At 44.8% G+C, this 14,007-nt stretch overlaps 1 protein-coding gene and 1 non-coding gene across 2 annotated transcripts in view; both read left to right on the top strand.

Annotated features, from left to right (window-relative positions):
* Window positions 1–14,007, top strand: part of RALGAPA2 (Ral GTPase activating protein catalytic subunit alpha 2) — a 252,419-nt gene that overhangs the window by 46,005 nt on the left and 192,407 nt on the right. The window contains exons 4-7 of the mRNA XM_068986760.1: window positions 329–386; window positions 6,271–6,314; window positions 8,983–9,160; window positions 11,786–11,901. Of these exons, the coding sequence (XP_068842861.1) occupies window positions 329–386; window positions 6,271–6,314; window positions 8,983–9,160; window positions 11,786–11,901 (396 nt within the window). The remainder of the gene's footprint in view (window positions 1–328; window positions 387–6,270; window positions 6,315–8,982; window positions 9,161–11,785; window positions 11,902–14,007) is intronic.
* Window positions 3,844–3,916, top strand: TRNAG-CCC (transfer RNA glycine (anticodon CCC)). The gene has a single exon. It is a non-coding gene; the product is annotated as a tRNA-Gly (tRNA).

The raw sequence follows: 14,007 nt of genomic DNA, 5'->3' as shown, positions 1-14,007 counted from the left end.
CTCACTCATGTCTGACTCTTTGCAACCCCATGGACTGTGGCCCACCAGGCTCCTCTGTCCAAGGGATTTCCCAGGCAAGAATATTGGAGCAGGTTGCATTTCCTTCTCCAGGGGATCTTTCCGACCCAGAGATCCAACCGACGTCCCTTGCATCTCCTGCATCACAGATGGATTCTTTACCACTTGAGCTATCAGGGAAACCCTCTATATAGAGATATATAGATCTATAGCATGTACTATGGGCTGTCATGAAAATGTATAACTTCATTCATTTGTTGTTTATTTTCTCTTTGCATCTTATTAATTTTTGTGTTTTTTTTTTTAATAGAAAATATTGCAGTTTCTACCTGAACGAATTTTCTTTCGATGGCATTACCAGAGTATAGGTAAGAACAATTACAAAAAATTTTAATTAATGTATATTTCTTGTAGTAAAATTGCCAATAAGTGATTGTGAATTTGTAGTTCTACATATATATATATATATGATATATGTATATATACATATATATATGTAGCATATTTTTTACACCTCTCTATACCTCTTGCCCACCATAATGAAGACCTGGCACAGCCAAAAATAAATAAATATTTTAAAAAATACACTTTGGGCTTTAAAGGTGTAGGCTCAATCAGTGAGTGTTCACACATAGCCAAAATTCATGCAGGGATTTTATATATGAGTCACTGAATCTAGTTTGTTCAACTAAATTTTTCTTGTAGATAGTATAAAAACCAGGTACATAACTAAACTGCAAATCGGCTGATGACTTTTTAAGAGTATCCCTGTGTTGGTCATGCCCCCGGGCTACCCAGTGGCCTCACATTTGCCTGGGATTGGGAACACACCCTCTGAGGCTCATCTCTCATAGTTTCTATGGCTCACTCCTCAGGAGTCTGAGTCTGACAAGCCTTCCTGGTTCCCCCAACCCCAGTCAGGCCACCCCAGAGCCCATTCTTCCCAAGCGATCAGGGGCTCCCTGTGTACTTCACACCAGGACCCTCTCAGGGTGCATCGTGGCCAGGCTGAGCCAACTCTGGGGACCTGTGTGTGGCCTGCCCGCCAAGGGCTAGCTGGGCCTGATGCCATGTCAGCTCACGTGGTGCCCTCCCAGAGTCTTTCACCCATCATCCCTCTGCTCTCTGGAAGCCCTCTTCTTGGGTTAAGGAACAGCCCTGCAGTCTCCTAGACTGCTGAAACCCTGGTTTTCTCTGACTATTCTCTGTCTCCCTCAGAGGATGGGGATGAGATTGTGGCCTTTTCTTTTTTTCCTGCAAGTCCAAGTCCAGACCTCATCCATCACCCCCTCTACGGAAACCTCTGTCTCTTGATGATGCTACATTGTCCCTCCTTGTTGCTGGTGTGTCCTCTGATCTTTTGCCCTCTTGCTTTCTTTTTAAATGGCTTCACTCTCTCTCAGTCCTTTTCCTTCCTGGTAAGTTACCCATCAGCCCCTTGACCCCCTCATCCTCCGTGGCTTCCTGATTCTCTTCCGACCCTTGTCATGACACACGTCTCTGTCTAACCACAACCTCCACCCCGCTGATCTGTCATTCAACCATTTCCAGGCTACCTGCTGGGTTTTTTTTTACTTTTTTAAAGAAAAACTTTTTTTGTACTATCATTGACATACAACAAATTGTACATGCTTAATATATATTATTTGATAAATTTAATCACAGGTCTACACCTGTGCAGCCATGGATACCATCACAATGATGAACATAGCCATCACTCCCAAGAATTTCCTCCTGACCCCTCCCACCCTTCTCCAGCTCACCCCTTAGTCCCCTGATCTGCAAACACCAATCTGCTTTTTGGCCCTATAGCTTGATTTTTTAGAGTCTTATAGAAATAGAATCATGCAGTATATTCCCATTCTGTTTGGCTTCACTCAATATAATTATTTTGAGATTCATCTGTGTTGGTGCAGATATTAATAGTTCATTCCTTTTAACTTCTGAGATGTACTGTATTCCATTGCATGGAGATACCATAGTTTATCATTTGATGATGAGCCTTTGGGTTGTTTCTATTAAGAGTATTTGGCTACAAGTAAAGCTACAATAAACATTTGCATGCACGTCTTTGTGTGGACACGTGTTTTCCAATCTTTGAGAATGAAGTGGCTGCATCATATAAAGACATATGTTTAACAAAGTGTTTGTACCATTTCACATTCCTGCCAGCAGTGTGAGAGTTCCGGTTACACCACATTCTCATCAGCACTTCGTATGATCTGAGTTTTAATATTAGTGGTAGTGGTATCTCACTGTGGTTGTAATTTGCATTTCTCTAATGACTACATGATCTTTAGCGTCTTTTCATGTGCTATTTGCCACCTGTATGTCTTGGTGAAGTGTATGTGTGAATCTGTTGCCAAATTGAGGGTGTTTTTTCATCCTAATCCTGAATTCTAAGAGCTCTTCACATATTTTGGTTATAAGTGTTTTAATCAAACATATGATTTGGAAATATTTTCTTCCCATCTCTGGTCTGTCTTTTCAGTCATAATAGTTTACTTCAGGGAGTAGATGTTATTAATTTTGATGAAGTCCAGAGTATCAGTCTTACTGTTATGAATTTTGCTTTTGGTGTCTTGTCTGATGAATCTTTGCCTAACCCAAGGTTGCAAAAGATCTGTGTTTTCTCCTAGAGAGTGTGCAGTCGTATGTTTCACGTTTAGGCCCTTGATTCATTCTGAGAAAGTTGCTGCTAATGTCCGTCTCCTCCAGTGGACTGCTGCTCCCCTGTTCTTAGATGTTTCAGGGCCAGAAGGTCCTGTGCCTTTGCTCCACTGGCACTTCCAGCAGAGCTTGTGCACCACCCTCGTGGCGTCTCTCCACGCCCTTATCGCTCCTCTGGGGTCATACTGCCATTGCTTATTCATTGGTTTGAGGCATGATGCACACACACACAGGGAGGTGTTTTTTTTTTTTTTTTTTTTAATTCAGATGTGGACAGGCGACTTTTGGACTCAGAGGGAGAGGGAGAGGGTGGGATGATTTGGGAGAATGGCATTGAAACATGTATACTATCATGTAAGAATCGAATCGCCAGTCCATGTCCGATGCAGGATACAGCATGCTTGGGGCTGGTGCACGGGGATGACCCAGAGGGATGTTGTGGGGAGGGAGGTGGGAGGGGGGTTCATGTTTGGGATCGCATGTACACCCGTGGTGGATTCATGTCAATGTATGGAAAAACCAATACAGTATTGTAAAGTAAAACAAAGTAAAAGTAAAAATTAAAAAAAAAAAATTAAAAAATAAAAATAATAAAAATAATTTTATAATGTCAATGTTAGATTCCAAATGTCTTTGTTATCTTTTAAATATCTTTTAAAGACCTTTAAAGGATTGCCACTTCATTGGAAGAGATTTTGAAGCATTGAAAGTCTTGCAGTCAAAAATGAGATAAGCCAAGAAGTAGATTTTTGAAAGCAGTGATTAATTTGCTTCCATTAAAGTTAAAGTCAGGAAAGTAAAATTACAATACATTCTGTGTGATAAACATTTAAGCTAACGTGAGTTTTAATACTTTTTCATCTTTCAATATTGAGCTTTCTAATTTTTAAGTATTTTTCAACTACTTTAGTGTACTTATTTGTTGTTTTTACACGTGAGTCAATCTAGTGGAAATCATTAGGGTTGAAAAGACACATACAATGATGGGGTTGGGGATAATTATAGTTTCAATGAGGAGTTTAAACATCCAAATAGGAATGATATGTAGACAGAAACTTTTTGAAGTTAGAATGAAATGGATTTCATAATGGTAAAGTAAAAGTAGAAATATCTCTGTGAACCTAGGGTCTTTAAGAAATACCTAATGTGGGAACTTCCCTGGTAGTCCAGTGGCTGAGACTCTGAACTCCCACTTCAGGGGACCCAGGTTCAATCCCTGGTCAGGGAACTAGGTCCCACAAGCTGCAACTAAGACTTCTAATGATTCAACTATAGTTCCTGCATGCCACAGCTAAGACCTGGTGCAACCAAATAAATAAAAAATAAAGAAGTACCTAATGTGGCCAGGGAAGGATCTCAGATCTTCCCCAGTTCTCATGTTGAAACCCACTGATACGTGCCTGCATTGCACACATTTTTCTTTATAATATTCTTATTTAAAAAGTGTTCTGAGAGTTTCTGAATACAACAGGATGGAATAGATCAGATATATATTAGTTTTCTTTTGGGCTATGACAAATTAACAGGATCATTTTAAAAAGCAGGGGACTGTTGACAGATAACGAGCAGAGATTCCCTGTGTCTGTTGGTAGAGTCTGTCCTTTTTATATGTATTTACTCCTCCCTGTGCAGGGAAGAGTGGATACAGGAAATTATGGGTAGGCTGAAAGTTTAAAATAAAAACGCTGGGCTCATTTCAAGATGGGGAAGGACTGACAATCCCCAGTGGTCACACACAATGACTGGAGAAAGTGTTTCCGAGGATGTGTTGTAAGACGGTGGATTTTTCAGATGTCTTGGAAGAGAGCTGTCTGTGCAGACTTTATCCCCAGTCTCCTGGGAGGTGAGGTGTCTGCTGGACCTGCCAAGCATCACCAGGTCCCCCAAGGCATCATGAAGCAAAAACTAAACTGGGGCAGAATGGACTTTGTCCAAGAATGGATGAACAGGGAGCCGAGGGATGAGGACCAGTTGGCGGGTGAGTGTGGGAGAGATAGTCCTGTGAACATAGGCACTTGAGCCTCAGCTCTAAGAGCCCCACCCAGGCAGTGCTGACTCTGGACCCCAAATCACTGGACATGCTTTGGTGATAGGAGTAGAGGGAAGCAGGCGCTTCCTCATTTAGTCACAAATCATTGGTAATCTAGTGCTGCAGCCTAGTCACGATAGTGGTGAGTTTCCTCTGAGCGCAGCGTTAGGTGTTACAGCAGTCACACAAAGTTCCTTCAGAAAACTAGTAATTTCCTACTGGCTAATGAATTCCTAAAGTGCATGCATTTAGCTGATATTTGTGTATCTGTCCACATAGATGGGGCTTCCCAGGTGGTGCTAGTGATGAAAAACCCACCTGCCAATGCAGGAGATGTAAGAGACGCAGGTTCAATCCCTGGGTCGGGAAGATCTCCCAGAGAACAGCATGGCAACTGACTCCGGTATTCTTGCCTGGAGAATCTTGTGGACGGGGGAGCCTGGCGGGCTACAATCTATGGGGTTGCAAAGAGTCAGATACGACCAGAGTGACTTAGCTCACATGCGTGTCCACATAGATACAGCCTGCAGCAATTGTCAAGGCACTGACTGTTTCTTTGAACTACGTTGGTGTTGGAAAGTGATATCCAGTTTTAAAATATGGGGTGGGAGGTGGGAGGGGGGTTCATGTTTGGGAACTCATGTAAACCTGTGGCAGATTCATGTCAGTGTATGGCAAAACCAATACAGTATTGTAAAGTAAAATAAAGTAAAAATAAAAATTTAAATAAAAAAGAAAAAAAATAAAATATTGCACAAAACTCTCCATCAGGAAATCTAAATACTATTTTTTTCTCAAAAAATTGGAAGAAAAGATTAAGACTTCCAGTATATTCTCATTTTAAAAGAGTATATCCTTTTTGAGGTTGAGACCTCATTTAAGGGCCACATGTGATACTGAGGTGGGGTTGCCAAGCCGTCTGCATGCTAAAGGCCTGGATACATCTAGAGAGTCACAGGTACATGTCTCCATCCTCCTGAGGGAGCCTTCTGGCCCCATAGGCTGCGCTCCATGGTTTTGCTCTTGGCTGAAGTAGTTCTGACCAAACTTTCGAGTCCCTCTCCTCGACAGTGACCCAAGGGCTCTGCAAGGTGATTTATTGATGGACTGAAGCCATAAATGTGGTTGTCATTGCAAGCAGAGCGGCATGCTGTCCTGAATATTCGTAAAACGTTCTTGTAAAAATGTTTTGTGAGCGGTAGTTTTATATTATGTTTTCCTTTAGAGATTTAAAAAAGTCATTCATTTTGTGCCTGACAGAGACATTTTCGCATAATCAATCCACTGTGGGCATTTAGGTTACCTTGCTATCAATCATTTTGACTCTTTTAAAAGAATTTGGAGAAGTTCATACTTAAAGTGCTTTTATCCTGAAAACATCTCTCCTTCTGTGACATTGCTTTGCTTCTGAAGGTCAGCCTTCTTCCTTTTATGTTTGAAAAATGGTATAAGCACATTTTTTTCTTTCTAAAACTAAAAATAGATCTTTAAAAAATAGATCTTAAATATGCACTCATACATTCCATTTCTAATTCATTGTTTAAAACTTTCAGGCTCAACTTTAAAGAAGCTTCTACACACTGGAAATTCTATTAAGGTATTTATTTTAGATGCAAATGTAATGGCTTTTTTTGTTACTTTTAAACTTATTCATACCATAAAGTGACAGCATTAGGCCATTAAAAAAAATTCTTTAAAATCCATTTAACTTAGTTTTAGTTTTTTATTGAGAAATGATATGACAAATATTGTTGGAGTTTTTGTTCTTACATCATAATTTACTGTGATAGACATTTTCAACCTTAAAAGGTGGCTTGGGACTGGGAGTTTGGGATCCTGCATTCTGATTTTGATTCTGCTATTCAGCTGAGGTGCTGACTGCTTCAGCTTCATTACTGGAAAGAGAAGGGGTTGAACCAGGTCCTGCCTAAGCCTCAGAGCTAATGTTTCTGATTCTGTACACCCCAGTAATCTTGTTAAAAACTATAGTTGTCTCTGAATCATTTTTTTGCTATTTTTGAGAATGCTATGGAGAAAAAGGGCAGCAGAATCTTACCCTTGAATGTTTATTATTCTTTATTTTTTTTTTTTGCAGCAGATTGATCTTATAATTTAGGTTAAAATTGGCTTATTTTAAATGACTGTGCCTTTTAAAATGGCAGTATACTGTTTAATACCGGAATAATACTTATGACCCTGAAACATAAGTAGCAAGAGAAACCAGGATGTATATTTTATGGAAGATAATTCACTCATAGCTATTTAGTTTATGTGTGTGCCTTTAATAAGCTAATATATTTTGGGGTGTATATTAGCTTAAACAGCCCCTAACCACTCAAACTGTATAGGTTCTTGCTCTCTTACTTGTTGGAAAAAAAAAAAAAAGAGATGAACTGTCTATAGTTTCACGATTTTTCTGTATTTTCTCCTTTCTATTTTAATTAATGGTCTTATAGCTAAAACTTACCAGGTTGTTATCTTCCATTTATTATTGACCTTATTTATATTTAATTATCTTAATAGCTCAGTTGGTAAAGAATCCACCTGCAATGCAGGAGACCCTAGTTTGATTCCTGGATCGGGACGATCCCCTGGAGAAGGGATAGGCTACCTACTCCAATATTCTTGGGCTTCCTGTGTGGCTTAGCTGGTAAAGAATCCACCTGCAATGTGGGAGACCTGGGTTCAATCCCTGGGTTGGGAAGATCCCCTGGAGACGGGAATGGCTACCCACTCTGGTATTCTGGCCTGGAGAATTCCATGGACTGTATAGTCCACGGGGTTGCAAAGAGTCGGACACGACTGAGCGGCTTTGACTTCACTTCACTTTAAATACAGTTCACATAAAAAGTTGGAGACTTTATCAAAGTGTCTAGAAACCTTCCTCTTGTTAAATTTGATATAATTTGGTTAGCTACACATAGAGCCCTGATTTTTTTTTTTTGGTCTGGCGGTGAATCGTATTATGTATTCAGCAAAGTCACCACTTACCTGCTGGGCAGGTGTGAGCAGGGTGAGAGCAAGGCAGGGCAGTGCTGAGCCCAGGGCTTGTCTAGAGGGGCTCCCGGGGATCACCGTTGATGGGGTGACTGTCTTGGTGTATTTGACTTCTTTGGGGAGTCAACCAAGCTTTCCCTCCCTCCTCTCGCCATCTTCCCCCACATCCTCGCCCCTCCCTTTCTTCCTTCCACCCTCTGTCCCTCCTCCCTCCCTTTCATTCCATCCATCCCCTCTCCCCCTTCCTTCCCGCCTCTCCTTCCCTTCCTCCCGTCTTTCCATCTCTCCTCCCCTCTTACTTTCCTGCAGACCCGGGGCCTGGTTTGAACCCTGGCTCTTTAGAAATTAGCACCATTTTGGTGTCACTGAAAAGGCACCAGGCAGCCCCTCAGTTGCCGGCTTTCGGAGCTCACTACATCTTTCAGCTGCATCTGATATTTTTTTTCCCATCTCTTTTGCTTATTTAATTTCTTTTATTGACATCACCTTTCCAGCCATTTAGGGATATAAAGATGGAGTTACCTGTGCTTATGAATTCTAGGAATGGGATGAAGCTGAAAGTTTTAAGTGCAGAGAAGGAAAAAGGTCACATCTGCCTGTATTGATGTTTTGCTATGGGTGATGCCGACTATTTGGAGCCAGGGGAAGGCATCGGGAGAATAGGATAGGGAAGCCAGAGGCTGCCTGTCCCCCTCAGCCAGGTCCGTGGGGCCCTTTTAGCTCTAAGTGTTCTGATTTTCAAGAACATGGTACCTGTGTATAATGTAGTGACCTGACAGGTTCCATCCAGAGCACGGTGTAAATCTGGAGCAAGATTCTCTTTGTGTGTTTTCATGAGTAATCAAGCGTTGATGATCTGGGCACCACTGCTGTAAAGAGTAAAATGCAACTACGAGGAAATGCTTGGGTAGCAGGTACTGTGAGCCAGGCGGTTCCAATCCACTTCACCGTATACGAGCACTTGGCGATAAACTTTGTTATCACCCCTGCTTCACCGCTGGGGAGGTGAGGCACGGGGAAGTGAAGTGGTCCTCCACACTCACAGCTCAGCTAGAAAGTGGCTGAGGCTGCACTGGAGCCCAGCCCCTCCGGCTCTCGTGCTGGGCTCCAATGTCCTTGCTTGCTGGTCACGCAGGGAAGGACTTGGTGCAGGACTTCAGTGATGCTTTGAGCTTCTAGATCTGTCCTCAGAACCCAGGCTGCACTGTAGTACATTTATACAAGTATGACTGCATGTTTCATTTTGCTGCCTTTGGGTTTGTTTTTAGATAAGATGTGAAGGAATCCGGCTGTTTCTTCTGTGGCTTCAAGCACTTCAGACGAACTGTGCAGAAGAGCAGGTGCTGATTTTTGCTAGCCTGGTGCCGGGATTCCCTGCCATCATGTCGTCCAGGGGGCCCTGTACACTGGACACGCTCATCAACCCTGGGCCCAGCGTGGCTGATGGTGAGTGATGCTGGCCCATCCAACAGGCGGAAACTACCCTCTACATTGCGATAAGGAATCCCTCATTCTGTCCTTTTCCTAACAGAAACCACGGTTTCATGGATGGATTCTGAAGAGGAATTGTTATTGTTCGGTCTCTAAGTCCTGTCCGACTCTTTGTGACCCCAAGGACTACAGCATGCCAGGCTTCCCTGTCCTTCACTATCTCCCTGAGTTTGCTCAGACTCATGTCTGTTGAGTCTATGATGCCGTCCAACCATCTTATCCTCTGTTGCCCTCTTTTCCTTCTGCCCTCAGTCTTTCCCAGCATCAGGGTCTTTTCCAGTGAGTCAGCTCTTCGAATCAGGTGGCCGAAGTATTGGAGTTTCAGCTTTAGCATCAGTTCTTTCAGTGAATATTCAGGGTTGATTTCCTTAGGACTGACTGGTTTGATCTCCTTGCAGTCCAAGGGACCCTCAAGAGTCTTCTCTAGCACCACAGTTCGAAAGCATGAATTCTTCGGTGCTCAGCCTTCTATATGGTCCAACTCTCACATCCATACATGACTACTGGGAAAGCCATAGCTTTGACTATACAGACCTTTGTCAGAGAAGTGATGGCTCTCCTTTTTAACATGCCAACTAGGTTTGTCATAGCTTTTCTTCCAAGGAGCAAGTGTCTTTAATTTTGTGGCGGCAGCCACTCTCCGCAGTGATTTTGGAGCCCAAGAAGATAAACTCTGCCACTGTTTCCATTTTTTCCCCATCTATTTGCCATGAAGTGATGGCACCGGATTCCAGGATCTTAGTATTTTGAATATCAAGCTTTAAGCCAGCTTTTTCACTCTCCCTGTTCACCCTCATTTAGAGCCCTTTAGTTCTTATTCGCTTTCTGCCATTAGAGTGGCGTCATCTGCATACTCCTGTTTTACAGACATTTGAACTGACAGAACTGGAGCCTGTTTTATATGAAATGATGACAGGAGAGATTTACTGGAGTGGAGGAAACTGGAGGGGAAGGGAGGGGACAGCTGTTGGCAGGAGCAGAGACACATGGTGTGTCTGGCTGGAGCAAGTGCTTTTGTTGCTGTTCATGAGATTTAAATCTGCATCCCAAACTGCTGCCTGTTTTCCGTACAGCGATTGTTTTATTAGTTCATTTGCTCCCCTGGTTCTTTTTTTAAAAAAATATTTATTTATTTGGGTTGTTATTGTTATTCAATTGATGAAGTCGTGCTCGACTCTGCAACCCCATGGACTGCAGCACGCCAGGCTTCCCTGTCCTTGGAGTTTGCTCAAGCTCATGTCTATCGAGTCAGTGATGCCATCCAACCATCTCATCCTCTATCGTCCCCTTCTTCTGCCTTCAGTCTTTCCCAGCATCAGGGTCTTTTCCAGTGAGTTGGCTCTTCGCATCAAGTGGCCAAAGTAATGGGGCTTCAGCTTCAGCATCAGTCCTTCCAATGAATGTTCAGGACTGATCTCCTTGCAGTCCAGGGAACTCTCAAGAGTCTTCTCCAACACCACAGTTCAAAAGCATCAGTCCCTCAGTGCTTAGCTTTCTTTATGGTCCAGCTGCATAGGATCTTATTTGCGGCACGCGGCATCTCCGTTTTGGCATGCACTCTCTCCATTGCAGCACTTGGGCTCAGTAGTTGCATTGCTTGGGCTTAGTTGCCCCATGGCATGTGTGATCTTTCCTCCCCAACCAGGGGCTGAACCCACGTTCCCTGCATTGGAAGGCAGATTCTTAACTACCGGGCCCCCAGGGAAGTCCCTGATGCTCCAGGCTCTTTGTCACCAGGTGTGTATTTTCATGCAGTTTTCATGGAAGAGCAGTGGTGGCCTCATGGGACTATTAATGGCATCTTTTAAGCCCAGGGAGTTTTCAAGGAACTTGCCCATTAGGGCCGCTGATTTGTCACTGCGGATCACTGTATTGCCTAGTGACAGGTATTTGACCTTGGGCTGGTCAGAGCACAAGGTGCAGGGTGAGGAATGGTCCAGTGAGGGAGGTGGCTTTGTGGGCCTCTGTCCCCTGGTCACGTGGCCTGACCTGCGGTGTGAGCAGTTCCAGTGCTTGGTACATGTATTGTATTTGGTTATTTTATGTTGCTTTACCTTTTAAAATTTTTATTGGAATATAGTTGATTTACAACGTTGTGCTAGTTTCTGCCATACAGCGAAGTGAGGCACTTAAAAACATTTTTTTAATTGGAGGATAATTGCTTTACAATGTTGTATTGGTTTCTGCCATACAACAACATGCATCAGCTACAAGTATACATATATCCCCTCCCTTTTGAGCCTCTCTCCCACGCCACCCCCCACCCCACCCCTCTTGGTCATGTCAGAGCACCGAGCTCAGCTCCCTGTGCTCTACAGCAGCATCCCACGACCTATCTGTTTTACACAAGGCAGCATAAATATGTCAGTCCTGCTCTCTTAGTTGGTCCCACCTTCTCCTTCCCCCACGTCCGCCTGTCCTTTCTCTACGTCTGCATCTATTCAGGCCTTGCAAATAGGTTAATCAGTACCATTTGTCTGTAGTCCATATAGGCAAGTGTATTTTAATAGAGGCCATTTTTAAAGCCCTGTTTGAAATTTAACTTTGGTGAAGGAGCTTTTCTTGTTTCCCACTCTGCAGCGAAGATCCATCCAGAAGAAATCACTCCACTGCTGCCAGCCGTATCAGGGGAGAAGATCGCCGAGGACCAAACGTGCTTTTTTCTTCAAGTACTGTTGAAATACATGGTTACTCAGGTATGAGCAGAACCATGGATGTTTCAGCGTTCATACTCTCACTAGGGAAGTATGAGAAACTAGAGAAACACTGCCTCTTTTCTTCCTGTTTGTCCGTGTTTTTTACTTTTGTATTTTCTTGGTGATTTTATGCGATATTTCACTAAATGTAGAATGTATGCTAGGAAGCTTCAGCAAAGACCAGGCCTGCCTGCTACTGTGTGTGTGTGTGTGAGTGTGTGTGTGTGTGAAGGAAGCAGTTCCATCCTCCATCTGCCTCCTTTACTTTCATACAGTCTCATATTATTCACCTCATATATGACACTGCTTAACAAATGCGTGGGGATCCGAATCACCAAGTCATTCTCTGCAATACCAGTGTCGCAGTTTCACTCACTCCCAACCCTGCCTACCCGAGGTGGTCTCAGATCTCACAGGAAAGTTCTCTGGCCTGTATCCCTCCCGCTCCCACTCAGTGCCAGTCACAGGTAGCCGGTCCCCAGGTTGCCTGCAGCTTCCATCCAGTTTGACTACAAATCAGAGGGTCCCGTGAGTCCCTCCTCAGGTTCAGTGAATTTTAGAGTAGCTCACGGAACTGGGGGAAGCATTGGTTCACAGTTGCCCATTTAGGAAAGGGTGTGGCAGAGGACACAGGTGACGGCGGGATGAAAACACACGGCGTGAGGTCTGGGGTGGGGGTCCTGAGTGCGGGGGCTTCTGCCGCTGTGGACGGGGGTGTGTCACCCTCCCGGAGTGTCCATGTGTTCAACCCGCACACTCCCCGAAACCCGGGGCTGTTGGGATTTTTGTGGTGGCTTCTTCACAGGAGAGATGATCAGTTACCAACTCCATTCCCAGCCCCTCCCTCCTCTTGAAACAGTGGTGCAGGCGGCAGGGAGACAACTGGAAATTCCGAGCTTCCAGCTGTGGCTTGGTCCTGCTGGTGACCAGCCCCATCCGGGAGCCCCTTCACGAAGGGGCTCTGGTCACGAAGAAGTGAGCAGGGAGCTAGGGCCTCTCTGCCAGGAGCCGGGGGCAGAGACTAGTGTAGCAGTGTCTGTTATCTCCCTGTGTCTCTGCTTCTGCCTGTTTGGTCTTCTGCTGCCCCATTCTCTGTGCTGTGGAGGCTGGATGGCAGAGGAGCCGGCCCCGGGGCTGACCGGGCAGGTCCAGAGTGATGGGCAGAGGGCAGGGGCCTGAAGGAGACCCGTGGATTATCTCATCCTGCACGGCCTCCTTTATGTCAGATGATCCTTTCTCTTAACAAATGATTCACTTCTGATTTCACCAGGGAATTTGTGTCTCTTAGTCAGTATTTCTGGACGTCGATGTGGTTTGGGAAATGCTACTGTTTCTGTCCTCTCAGCGAACACATCCCTGGTCCCTGAGCTTCTCCAGGGCATACGTTCAGGCTCCGTCCTTCCTCTCACAACCTGGTGTGTTGTTGTTCAGTCACTAAGTTGTGTCCGACTCTTTGTGGCCCTGTGGACTGCAGCATGCCAGGCCTCCCTGTCCATCACCAACTCCCAGAACTTGCTCAAACTCATGTCCATTGAGTTGGTGATGCCATGCAATCATCTCATCCTCTGTCGCCCCCTTCTCTCTTGCCCTCAGTCTTTCCCAGCATCAGGTCTTTTCCAGTGAGTCAGCTCTTTGCACCAAGTGGCCAAAGTATTGGAGCTTCAGCTTCAGTTGATGTGTAACCTCTGCCCATCCAGTTCCTCACCCAGTGGGCCCATGACACCCACTGTCACCTGCCTTTTTTGTCTTGTCACCATGAAATCGGGGGCCCAGGGTGAGCAGGGTCTGGTGTGTCAGGTCCAGAGAAGGACGTGAGTGTTGGCCATCCTGGACCTCTGGACAACTCGAGGGGACCCCTCCTTCCTCAGGGTCTCTCCTCCTGGGATAACCCCCCACTCCCCCTCTTTTCCAGTTTTCTCTGAAGGCTGCATTTCCTTTGCCCCCTCTGCGCCCCGTGTCCCTTAGGGTGACCCCATCTGCTCTTCTCTCCCCAGTTCCTCTAGCAGCACCACAGGCTCAGGATTCTCGCATCCTGAGTGCCAGCCTGGGTCCTCTCACCCCTGGAAAGCTCTGCGTCCTGGCCGTGTGGGCCCCTGCTGCCCACAT

The sequence above is a fragment of the Capricornis sumatraensis genome, chromosome 15 (assembly GCF_032405125.1).
Source record: "Capricornis sumatraensis isolate serow.1 chromosome 15, serow.2, whole genome shotgun sequence".
Classification (NCBI taxonomy): domain Eukaryota; kingdom Metazoa; phylum Chordata; class Mammalia; order Artiodactyla; family Bovidae; genus Capricornis; species Capricornis sumatraensis.
The sequence above is the reverse complement of the archived record's forward strand: the minus strand, read 5'-3'. Positions and strand labels throughout refer to the sequence as shown.